This window comes from Ciconia boyciana, chromosome 2 (genome assembly GCF_034638445.1).
Source record: "Ciconia boyciana chromosome 2, ASM3463844v1, whole genome shotgun sequence".
Taxonomy (NCBI): Eukaryota; Metazoa; Chordata; class Aves; order Ciconiiformes; family Ciconiidae; genus Ciconia; species Ciconia boyciana.
The window spans coordinates 24,022,248-24,035,324 of record NC_132935.1 but is presented as its reverse complement, the minus strand read 5'-3'; the positions used below and the strand labels follow the sequence as shown (position 1 = coordinate 24,035,324).

The following is a 13,077-nucleotide window of genomic DNA, read 5'->3' as shown; positions in this document are numbered from 1 at the left end:
AACAAACACCCAACCTCAGTAACATAATCAGCTGCATAATTTGTAGCTGTCATTTAATTGTTCATGAAAACATTATTCAGCTCTTCAGAATAGAAATGGTAGGTAGACTTCTAGGTGGCCAGTAGTTAGTAAAATGGAAGAACATTTCTATAGAAGATAGAAGAACACTTCTGATTTTTTTTTTTTTTTTTTTACCGTAGATTCTAACTTTGACAGCGGCCATTTAGTAGTCACCTTTCAAAGATGTTAGTTCTGGACTTGTTTACACATAAGCACTGAGTGCTTAACTGCTTTAGGACACTTTCTTCCTCCTGATTTTTTTCCCTTTGTTGCAGTTTCTAGTTTTCTTTTCCAGTAAATCAGGTGAAGGAACCTTTCTGATTCAGTTTTTATTGACGTTAAACATTATTTTTGCAAAGGTCTTAACTGTATCATTTTTTACTCTTACATGACCATTAATTGGTTCCCTTTTGAGTTTATTTCAATGTAAAGAAAAGCAGTGCTGAAGATAATCTCCCCTTGATTAACACAGGGGAGGCTGCAATGCGTAACTGGGTTGCTGGCCAAATATGTAGCAGTGATAGGGTTATCTATCCATAATGCGGTACTGCAATAATGCATGTCCTCAAATAATCTGTGCTCTAGGGCACTACAGATTTAATGACTTTAAAATGATCTTTCAGATAGCATTGAATTTATTTGTACATGATGTAAAACAACACAACTTACAAATACATGCATTTATGAGAATTGGACATTTTTCTTGAGAATAAGACATAGTTCTAGAAATTTGTAATAGTGTGGTTTATGCACGATTTGAATAGTAGTGCATACTAAAGTTCAGTAATGCTACAGAAAATTGTTTTTCATTTAAGAAACGAGGCGTGTTGATGTATAATTTAAGCTCAATTAAACTGATAAAAATTTTACTCTACTTTTTAAAAATGTCCAGTGACAAGTATTTTCATTACAGTTGTTGTCAGTACATGTCATCACTGATTCGTCACTCTTAATGATTGGGCAGCAATTTGGTTTAACTTTTGGTTTATTGAAATGAAGTAGACAACTGGTATCTTGCACAACTGTTGCTATTAAACATAAATACTTAACTTGAAAAGTGCTTTTTGTTGTACTGATTGTGCTCCAGGCTTTTTCTGATTTTAAAGAATACAACTTGTTGGATTTTTATTTTAATGTATAACCAACCTATTTAAACCTTTTAAGTAGTAAATTTGGAGCTATATAACCTTATGTAACTTTGTTAAGAGAGAGAATTTGAGGATCATTGTAGTGAAAAGTACAAAGATAAGCAGCTCCTGAGAACACTAATGACCATGTTTAGCCTGTTATGAAAGTTAACGAAACTGGCCATCGCTGTCTTCGTGAACTCTGCTCTGCGGCATTTTGATGCAAAACACATCTCGATCTATTTCAAATAGAGTGGGCTTTGGTTAGGCTTTGTTTTTAGAAATATTAAATGAAGACTGTGTAACTATTTTCTTCACCGAAGGCTGACTCTAAGGTTGTGGTTGCCTTCTCGGGCCTGTACTAAATCAGTGGGACCTGACAATGATAGCCGGTGCCAGAAGTGTGCCAGCAATAATCTTCAGTCAGTAGTTAAATGTTACTGTTGGCTGACACTTTTTTTGCAACAATTGTCAGTTGTTTTCTGTGTCTTACAACCGGAGTTATAATTTAGGTGTGTTTCTTGCATAAGTCTGTTCTGGTCTCATGTTGTTACTTAATTTTTTCCCCAAGTCCACGTGTAGTTTTCTGGCATAGGAGACTGCCATGTTTTTATGAAAGAACTCACTGAGTTTAATGATTGGTTAAAAGTGTCTGGTTATATACAGTGTTTAAAACCTGAAGCTTGGCAAGGGGCTCATTCTTTAGCAAGGTACAAAAAGTAGATTTTTCCATTATGATTGGCTTAGATCTATGTTATGAGTTACTGTTTGCTCACCACAGAGACATGAAACTGCAGTCAGGATTTCCACTGCAAACATAGCTAAAAATTGTAATCTAACCCAGAAGCATATGCAACAAATGATGTGGAGTTTAGAAGAAAAGACAATTATGGAAGAACACAATATTAATTATGAAAAGTATAGTTAGGTGTTTTCAGGTTCTTTGAAGCATCTTTTATAAGTAGTTATTAACAGAATATTACTGATGTATCACTAACCCCTACTGATGTGATTATTTGTTTGTCATTGTTAGTTTGGCGTAGTAATTGTGATAGGTGGTTGCTTGCAGAAAGAATATTAGATTAAATTATGACCGCATTGGTGTGACAGTGGAGATCTAGAAGGCCTTTAATCCTGCTGATTAAATCTCCACCATTGTAAATAAAACGAGTATCTCAGTGGAGATGTATAGTCCCTCTCTACCACACAGAAGGGGTAGACAGAAGGAGGTGCAAGTGCAGAGCTATCTGTTGCGTTCCCATTATTTTCAGCAAAATAGGTACCCAGGTGCATGAGGAAGTATGTGTTGTGCCAAATGTATATATGGTAGTTTATGCCTTTCTTAGAGCAGCAGGGAGATCTAGGACAGAAATGGCAATGTGCAGACTGATAAAGATACTCCAGATGACAGGCATTTATTCTTAGTCTGGGTAGATTATTCAGCTACCCTTAATGAACTACCTTCTTATGTAACACTGTGATCCTTTTGTCATGTAGGTGAGAAAGCTGAGGAGAAGTTCAAGACATTAAAAAATGAAGCGAATGATTTTGTAAAAAAGGGTAAATACGAAGAAGCTGTAAATAAATACAGCGAATGCATGAAGTTAAATACCAAGGAATGTACGATCTACACTAACAGGTAAAGATCCAAAATCCAACCCCACTTTGTGGGATAACAATAGTTATATTTTCTCCCTGCAATAGAGATTTTGCATCACTTCGGTTACTGTTTTAAAAGAAGGAATTTTTTTTTCCACTTGATTGGTTTTAATAACAAAATTGATTTTTTGTTAAACTGCATTATTTTCCAAGGGGAGCAAGTATTAATGTCACTGATATATATCTTAAAATCTTTCTATAAATAGTGTAAGCAATAGTAAAAGTTATAATTAGCATAGCATTTTGCAGCATTTTTTTAGAATACTGGTATGATTTTAGTTAAAAACTAATGTGCAGTAGCCATATCTCAAATATGAAGAGTAATAGTTCAGAGAAAATGTACATTTTGAGAAAATAAAAGTAGGAATGTGGTCATACAACAGCATTATTTTAAAGGTTGACCTAATTCTGCAGCATAATTCTTTATGCTGTAATCTTATCAGCTTTCACAAACTAAGAAGGATTTGATTAGGCCAGTACTTGAGTAGGAGACTTCCAAGTAATAATTAGGTGCAGAAAGCAGTATTGCTTATTTAATCTAGAGCACTTTTTTACCCAGAATGGCTGTATAAAATCCATACTATATCCACTACTATACTATCATATTATACTAACATAAGCTCTACTTTTAAAATACTTACATATCTGCCTAACTTCAAGATTAGTCATACTTGAATTTTGACTTTTATTGCAGGAATTTGCCCTCTCTAAATCCATCTGGTGATGTTATTAATACTTACTGGTTTTGATGTACTTTAAAAAACACCACATTGAGACTGAATTGTGTGAAGTATTGTAATTAACGTTTATGAGTCAGATACTGTTGGCACTACTGCACTGTAGAATTTACTTATATTGCAGTGTGTTCTGTTTTTCTGTGTTAGAGCTCTCTGTTACTTGAAACTGTATAAATATGAAGAGGCTAAGCAGGATTGTGATCATGTTCTTCAGATAGAAGATTCTAATATTAAAGCTTTTTATAGAAGAGCACTAGCGTACAAAGGATTACAGGTGAGGAAAAAGAACATGGCAGGTATTCTTAAGCACTTCTAAACTTGCTTATCCTCTTCAAAGGCAATCAGGGAGTTGCAGTTGATGGTGAATACGAAGTATGCAGTGCTGATGATTTATTACTTTGTAGAGCATTAGGCATACATAAAGTATTATATAAATATTTTTGCAACATAAAAACCTGCATGTTGACTTGTAAAAATTTGAGAAATACAAGAATATTGGAATAAATGAGGTTTGACTGGAGATTGGTTAAGCAAGTTTCAACTCTGTTCTAATGTTCTAATATTCTTCTGGGTATCCCAGTCTGTTTTTTCCTGTCAAGGTGTTTACTATATCTTTGCTGATGACGAATGGATTCTCTCCAAGTCGGTCTTCATCTGTCCAAACTAAAATCTCAAGCTGTCTTTTGGCATCTGCTCATATTTGAGTGCTTGTCATATTAAACCAGGGTTTTAATTATCTTCATTCTCACTCTGTTCCTTCTCCAAACATGTTACAAACCTTGGTCAGTAATCTACTTTCTCATTCTGTGGACGGTGTGGGGACTCAACCATTTCCTTTCCATCTACACGGTGGTGGTGGTGTCTATTCTGTGCTCATCTTAACACACAGGTTTTTTGAGTATGCTTTTACCTTATCTTCATAAATGCAGACTTACATTGCTCAGATTCATCCTGATGTGACTGCAAATCTCGTTTTCCGTCACTTGAACCATGTTGTTCCTTTTGTCCATCGCTCTGTTGGTTCCTCTTCTTCAGTGATGTTAATTAGTCTCTACACTTAATAATTCTTTCATAGCAATCCTTACCCTACCTGTCAACTCTTACCTGGTACTGAATGATCAGCTTCTCACTTCTGTTGGCTCATGATGGCAGCTGTCATGATCTACTTTGTATTAAATTTTACAAGTGTCTTTAAACAAGCATCTTAAGTGCTTTCTCCCATGTTGCTCTTTATAACTGGAGGTGATCACTCCAAGCGTCCACCAGGTTCCAGCAGTGTCTGTCAAATAGATACTTAACTCGGACCTCTGTTCTGTCTGATGCCTTAACAAAAAACTACCTGATTGTCTCTCAGCTTACAAATCACCTGAGGACAACATGTTTGTGCGTAGCAGTATACTAGCCTGTTCTTACCCTGTATTATAATTCCAAATGCAAGTCTTAGGAACCATGGGATCTTTTTTTTATGATAAATTTGTTCCTCTGTTCCAGTAGCTATGAAACTTTGAAAGTTTCCTTTGATTAACTTTCAGAGAAGGTGAAAAGTCTTAATTTTGTGTAAAATCTTTTTTGTAACTGTACCAAGCGTGGTACAGTTAACCTGGTGTTAATCATCTGTAACCTTACGTTGTTGAAGTTGATAAAAAATTAGTATAAATGTGAGAAAAGGTATATAGTCATTCTACCAGTCCAAAAAAGGGAATTACATGCTAGTGAAGAATGTCAAGAATTTGTGAAATAACTTCTGCTTTTTTGAATATCCTAGAAAAAATTACTATTTTTGTATTATTGAAGACATAACCTGAAACATACTGTTCATGGATTCCTTCAGAACAGTCTGAGCTGGGGACTCCCAAAATGTTCTGTTGTGGTTGGATTTAATGCCTTCATTATTGCTAATTCCAGGGATGTGAGTGATTGGTAAAACCGAGAAAGCAACAGAAATTATTTGAGGTTGAGAAATGACTCTGTAATAGAAGATTTTAAGAGCTAAAAGCATGTAGTTTGGCAAAGACCTAACTAAGCTGGGAAGTGTTATTTGTATGTAAATATCCAGATACTTAACCACAAAAGCTGCAGTGGAATTTAATGTAGTAAATGAGGGTTTTTTACAGATTTACTGAGGTGTAGTTAAGGGAAGATCAGGAAGAAATCATGCTGGTGTGATGGATTAGACCTATACCATAGGACACAGGACCCCGGACCGCATCTTCTACAGCTGATAGTCCAGTCTCTTGCTTTGGGTACAACCATATCATATGATTTGTGTTGAAAAGTCTGGCAGGCTGCAGTTTTAAATACGAGAGGGCTGGTTGTTTGCTGGCCCTTGGGATCATTTTCAGAAGTCTGTTTCAGAATCTCATTTCTCTGTAGTTGTGAATCTTCACATCTGTAATTCAAGTGGTTTAGCTTAATTAGTAGCTGGTTTTTGATGAAAGCAATCTGCCTCCTTTCTGCATTCATTTGCTAAGGCTAAATAATTCTAGTTCTCTTACTCTTCTTTCATGATACAGCAGACTTCAGTTCAGTTACAGACTTACTTCAGTGTCTCTGCACCTTGAATACTGGTCATCGGTATTGAACAAAATATTCCACGTAGGAAAGAAAACACAACTGACTCGTACACTAGTGCTTTTATTACAGTTGAGGTGCTGAGGAAATACCTCAGCTGGTACATGAGGATTTTTTTGATGATAATATGAATGACTTACAGTAACCTTATGATACTGCTTGGGAACAGAAGAAATATTAGGTCCCTTACACAAAGAAATTATGTTGATCTTTTACTGTCTGCATGGTCGTTTACTGTTACATTTTATACTTATTTTTGATACTCCAGCCCTCAAGGTGTCTTGATTTTTCTATGTGATACTCCAGTCTTCCTCAGAATTGATGCTATTAACTTTGCCTCTCCAGAAAATTTAGTCTAAATTTAGTCATAATTCCTAATGTCAAAATTTGAAATAAAAACATAAAACAAATGACAAGACTGATGATTGAGGAACTGTGTCCTAATGCCACTCTGTCACTGTATTTGTCCTCCTAATCTTGTTGTTTATCCCATAGTTCATAATGTAATACCAATCTTATCAAGTATAACCAAAAATTTTGCTTTTTAAGCTGTAAGAGGCAGTCTGTTGTATTGAAGCCCAGGAAGATTAGATATATTTTTAATCTAAGCTTAATTTAACTCTCTTTTATTGGCAAAGCAAGTACGCAAACTGTTGATGGACTCACATTATATTAATCTTGAGGAAGTGTTACAATGTAAGAAATTATGCTTAAAAGCAGTCTTCAATAATCTATTCTGTGATACAGGGAATATGTTTCTGAGAATAAAAAATTTCATATTACATATTTAATACGGAGGTATTTATCCGTAAAATACTAACTCAAACTCATCCTCCGTTTCCTTTTTTCCCCTCTAATGAAATTACACTGTCTGTATTTAGATTATTTTTTTTCTACTTAATGTCAAGATCCTAGCATTTTTATTTTTCTTAATGGTAAAGGACAGTATGGTAGTTCTAATTTATTTTTCTAGTGGTGTGTTTATGAAAAAAAAAATTTCCCTTCTACTTACAGAATTATCAAGCCAGTGTTGATGATTTCAACAGAGTACTTCTAATAGATCCAAATGTTCTTGAAGCAAAAAAGGAACTAGAGGAGGTAACCCAACTGCTTAACCTTGACAGCAGTGCTGCAGTTGGTGATCAGCAAAAGCAAAGGAAGAAAATAACCATACAAGAGGTATACCTGTTCATTTTTAACAGCAAGCAGTACAGAAGCCGCACATTTGAAGAGATAATACTAAAGCTTTTGTTTTGCACTTGTTAGCCCTATGCTTTTTTTGGGTGGGGTTGTATTTTTCATGTTATTTTGAGGGCATATTGGAGAATTCTTGCATATGATGTGTTTGGTGTCCATTACATTCTATAGTAAAGCTTGGACTGCTTTGAAGTGTATTCAGAACCACAGCAGAAATGGAGAAAAGTGCATTTAGATGGCACTAAACTTGAGGATGTGCTCCTTGTAAACAAAAACTGTTCTACAGGATACAGCTGTCAAATAGCAGTTTTGCTTTTAAAGTCTGTGCTACTTGGGAAGCCTCTGGGGCTGTGCTGGCAAAGGTTAATTGTTCTGAATTGTTCTTGTGCTAGTAGTAAAGTTACTGGTCTGAAGAATTAAATCTTGCCTTAAAGAGCAAGAGTATGGGTAAAATATCTGTAGGATCTTATAAAAGAAATACATGGTGTAATGTTATGTACTGGATCAAAATGTTAGCCTTGCAGAGTTCTGGGTGAAATTAGGCGATGAAAGGATTTTCTCAGTCATCTGATATTTTTGGATTGTAACTTTGCTGGTCCTTTAAGAATGGGGGAGGTTTCCCTTTTCAGTTTAAAATATATCATTAAAATACATAGTTTACCAGTCTGTACAGTATTATACAGTGATACTGTAATTTGATCATGTAATTTCAAAATGGTGGTGTAATGGAAACTGCAGTTATTAATATAGAAACAATTTGTTTTATTGAAACACTTCACATTGTCAGGAGTTCATGGGATTTTATGTAACTGGCGTAAGCCGGGTATAGTGTTAGTTAAGCTCTGAGTTGTGACAAACAAAGGGACCTGGAAAGTGTTTAGCAGAGATTTGGGAAGTGACTGCATGGTTCAGAGACCAGCTAACTACATTACTGGCAGCGGTAATTTTTCCAGGAGTGGGGCAGGAAGCATTTGCTATCATAATTACAGGTGCCCCCTTAGAGAGCCTTCCTTGTCTTATCTGCTGTAGTACAAGGTAGTTCTATGAAAACAGACTGCAAATAAAAGTAAGGAAAATTTGATTAGAAACTGGGATTTATCATTATTATTCCATTTTAATCAAGCTGTAATTATATAGAAGACAGTCAAGATTTCTCTCTTGATAATAAGGGTTGTTGAAAAATTAGAACAAAATGTCGATAAGCCCAATGCAGTATTTTCCAAAAATGACTAATGTAGTACAGCATTGTGCTGGGAGCTATGCAATACAGTATCTTCAGACTTTCTGAAAAACTTGGCATCCATTGAAGAGACCCTGTTCAATGAGTTTTAGGCAGTTTATACTAATTCCACAACTCTTGATAGCTTGAACTGGATTTCAGCAAATATAGTTGAACCCGTGGTTAATTTTGTAGCGACTGATTCATGAAACTCAATATGGGCTGCAAACTTTGGAGAAGTTAAGAGGGTATTCAGGCAGTTAGACCATGCTGAGCTTTGTCCTTCCACAGCAAGACTCCAGACAGCAACCTGATAAAGCTGCCATATACCTGTACTATTCTGAAGGCACAGCAGTGAAAGGAAACATGGGTATCTGGTGACTTGACTTCAGTTCTGCTTGTCTTCTGCAACTTCACATTTAATATATGTATACAGTCCTCCTTAGCTTTCTCCCAGTGGTCTTCAGTTGCCTTTCTACAGCGGAGTGCCAAGCAGTGAAAGAAAGGAAATGTGAAATACGCACTTTTGACTACAAACCTTTAAAGATTAATCAGAGAGGTACTATTCTGGGGGGAAGTAGAATGTAAAAGAACATAGGTGTCTTTCTTTTATGAAGAGTAAAATGCTGACTTTAATTTAGTGACATTATTGGTGGATATATGCATGCAGTTTATGAACCTTCAGGTCACCTGTATGTCCATGTTAAAATGATTTGTTGCCATTTTCTTTGTGAAGGTGACTGAATCTGATGAACAGGAAGAGAGGCAGTTTGCTACATCAGAAGATGGTGTGACTGATCATGTTACTTCTAAGGAAGCAGTTCAAAAGTGTGTGCCACTGAAGACCTCTGAGAAACTGCACATTTCTGAACCATCTAATGCTTATGACTTTGGTCAGATTATAAATGCAGTGAATACCAATAAGGATAAAGCTGCTTGTGCAGATCTTTTAACAATTACCGATCCAAAAAAATTGCCAGTGCTGCTAAGTAACAAACTTGAAGGAGAAATCCTTTTGATCTTTATCCAGTCGTTGGAATGTTATGTACTTGGAAAAGATCCTGGCCTTGTATATCAGCACCTTTTCTACCTGAGCAAAGCAGAAAGATTTAAGGTAATGCTTGCTTAAGTTCCTTAATTGAATGCATGCTTAAGTTGAACAGAAACTTAAATGAAATTTTCATATCTTAAAAGGAAATGATACACTGATTTTGTATCTCTGTCAAATACTATGATTTTCAATCAACCTGTGCTGATTATAAAATAATCTGGTTTTTTTCAGGTGGTGCTGGCCCTTCTTAGCAAAAACGAAAAAGAACAGGTTCAGCAACTGTTTCACTTGCTTTCGGAAAACCGGAATCATCAGTACTCTTTGGAAGATCTTGAGAGCCTTAAAAAGGTTTATGAACTTTAAGAAGTTAAAATGTATTAGTTGCATGCATATAGTTCATGTTTAGAAGATGGATGTATGAACTCTGCAAACTTGCATGAGTTGAAGTGGGTCTTTACCCAGACTGTTTGAATTCTATTTTGTTTTGACAGCATATGCACATTTAAAACTTGCTGCTCTTTTTTTCTTGTAGTTGTATACATTTTTAATCTCTAGAATTTAATGCATGTCTTGGTGTTTAGTTACAAAGTTCATGTTATTTGGCATACTGATTTTATTTAGACTGTGTTAATTATATATATAAGAATATATTTTACATTATATATATAATGTGAAATATCTTGATGGTACGATAGATAATACACTTAGTCATCACTTGTTATACCATCTTATGAGTTGTATGTTCTTGTGATAAAGTAAGTGTCTTCAAGATAAACGGGTCAGTTAGCAATAGCTTTGCTAAAATGAGTTTACAAAAAGTATTAACGTTTTTCAGATAAACTACTACAGGCCATCTTTCTTCACTCTCTCTGATCTATACAAAACAGATTTAAATATTTTTGGTGCAATACAGCTTAGCAGAAGAGGCAAATGAATAATGTATTAGCTTGTCATGGAACACTTTGAATCAAAATAATTAATTATTAAATAAATGGGTACGTTTGTAAAATTATTAACAAGCGAGTAATTTTTACTGCACAGAGAATTATTTTTTTTCTGTGTGTGTGTGTAAGGACTGCTGGTTTGCATGGCTTTTGAAGTGACAGTGGTAAACAGGAGAACAAGTGGCTGCACTTAGCAATAAAAATATTTAACTCTGAGTTTTGTAACCAGATTGTTTAAAACACCAGCTATTTCTGTTTACAGACATATTTATAAAGCTAAAGTCAAACCATTTTGTGGACCAGTATGATTTATTTTTTTTATTTCAGGCAGTACTTGTGTTTTATATTTGATTCTGACAAAGCTCCTTTTTTCAAGATGAAGCTTTTAAATTTTTCAAATACCCCAATGCCTTCTTTGCACATGTGATATAAATGTGTATCAAACTCACTAGCACTGCAGAAACATCATTAAGAATGTTCTAATGAAAATTTTTCTCAGGTGTATATTAATTAAAAAAATAAAGTTTTTTTCTTGAAAAGTACAATTATGGATGCTCTTTTCTGGTTCTACACTCTTTAGGCTTATAATTCTGACATGTGGATTATGAGTTTTGTCTTGAAGTAGAGTGCCAAGAATGAGGCTTTTAATTCCTAAAGCACTGTCAGTACAACCGATGGTTTTTGGTTTTAAATGTCCTCTTTTTATGAGATTGTCATGTGTTCAAGAGAGATCTGTCGCTCATCTAATCTATGCATAACCAATTGTACTTAACCAACAAAGTGCCACTTTCATTCTTCAGTCATGGTGGCAAGGTATTCACATTCACTAATTTCTGTGCTAGTGATTTCAATCTCTTTATTTTTTACACCTCAGTTTAGTATGTTCAGGGAAGATTCATTGTATGTGTGCAACTTACTGACATGGTTTAGAAAACTTAATTGATTTTCATTTAATAGAGTTCGGAGTGTTTTAATAAGTGGGAGGATTGTATTAATAATACACAGATTAGGAAAAAAGTTCTTTTGCTAAAAGAAAGCATAAAAACCAGCTATGTGATTTTAAAATAGTCTTAGTTGCTTGAAAACTGTAGTTGAGTACAAGCCAATGTCAAAAGCCACCACATCACAAAAGCTCTTGATGAAGTTAAATCTTTCTCTGTGCCACCAAAACCCCCCAGTAGTAAAAGCTCTTTAGATACCTCCTAAGAAGCAGTCTTGACCTGCTAAAGTTCGTATCTATCTCATTTGTATAGTTTGTTTTGACACTGAAGACAAAAATCAGAATCTTTGCAGCAGTAAATCATAATAAAAATATGATTTAGTAAATTTAGGAGACAATCATTATTAAAAAGACAAAAAGGCTTTAAAGAGATTTTTAAATGGAATGTTCTTGACAAATCATTTATCCATGAGGAAATAGACAAATGGATTTTCATAGATAGGTATACAGTATCACAGTTAATTTTAGGACAGTTTTAATCAATCCCTAGTGATTAAACTAGAAACCTAGAAGTGGTCCAGAGAAAAGTAGTCCAGGAAGATACCTTTTCTGGTAATGCCTTCCAGCTTGAATGTCAGCTGAAACAAAGGTTGACTCAGTTTGAGGTAAAAGTGACAGAGATCAGCAGATCAGGAAGCTAAAATTACCCCTTGTTAAGAAGTTCTAAATGGAGAACTGCAGCAATGTTTGCAAGTGAACCCGTTACGCAGCTGGCGGGAGGGAGCTGTCACCAGCTGCAGCCAGAGCTTTGTACCCACGTGTGTCAGATGCAGTCAGTGAGAGAGTAAATAACAAACATCCCCTGATTTGAAAAATCAGCACTTTGCCATGAAGTCACCCATCTTCTGAAGCAAAGAGCTGGTGATGGGTATGTCTCTCTTCAGTAGACGCTAAGAAGAGGGCAGGTTTTGCTAGACAGCTTAAACTCAGCCCTGACGAAATACTTGGCAACAAATGGGTTTTCACTTTCTGTGTGTGATTGAGTCTGATCTCTTCAGTTCGAGGCAGACCATAAACTTTGGCTGGTTGAGTATTTAGAGAACCCCCCACCTACCCCAAACACTCTTTGGTAGACAGCCCCTCTAGTATAGCTTGATACTGATCTCAAACAATATTCCGGTATATTCCCAGGCATTGTCACATACCAGGAGCTGCTTTTTAAAATTTTTTTAAGCTCATCCCAGTCCATGATCCCAAAGGGAGAAGACACTTTCTTGAAGTCCTGCATTCCTGAAACTGCCGCCAGGCTGGGCATGCGCTCCCAGCAGATCCTGGGCACCAGCCCCACTTCCCTCACACTCAGCAAGCAGATGTTCAAGGGCCCCGCTCTGAGAGGTGTCCACGTTTCTTCCAGTGCCGTATTACTGGCCTCACTCCCAGATGAACTCTGAAGCAGACACCATTGAACAGTAATTGATGCAGTAATTGGGATCACGCTGTGCTACGGGTAGCAGGCCCCTAAAGTTTTAGGCACTAAACCTTTACTACCTCTACTCCTGAAGTACCAGGTCA

The 13,077-nt window shown here is 35.8% G+C and overlaps 1 protein-coding gene across 1 annotated transcript in view; it reads left to right on the top strand.

Moving 5' to 3' along the window:
* The window catches only part of SPAG1 (sperm associated antigen 1), a 46,086-nt gene extending 35,009 nt beyond the window's left edge, over nt 1–11,077 (top strand). The window contains exons 15-19 of the mRNA XM_072852117.1: nt 2,685–2,826; nt 3,731–3,857; nt 7,169–7,333; nt 9,307–9,684; nt 9,853–11,077. Coding sequence (XP_072708218.1) covers nt 2,685–2,826; nt 3,731–3,857; nt 7,169–7,333; nt 9,307–9,684; nt 9,853–9,984 — 944 coding nt within the window. The 3' untranslated portion in view covers nt 9,985–11,077. The remainder of the gene's footprint in view (nt 1–2,684; nt 2,827–3,730; nt 3,858–7,168; nt 7,334–9,306; nt 9,685–9,852) is intronic.
* Nucleotides 11,078–13,077: the final 2,000 nt, after the last annotated feature.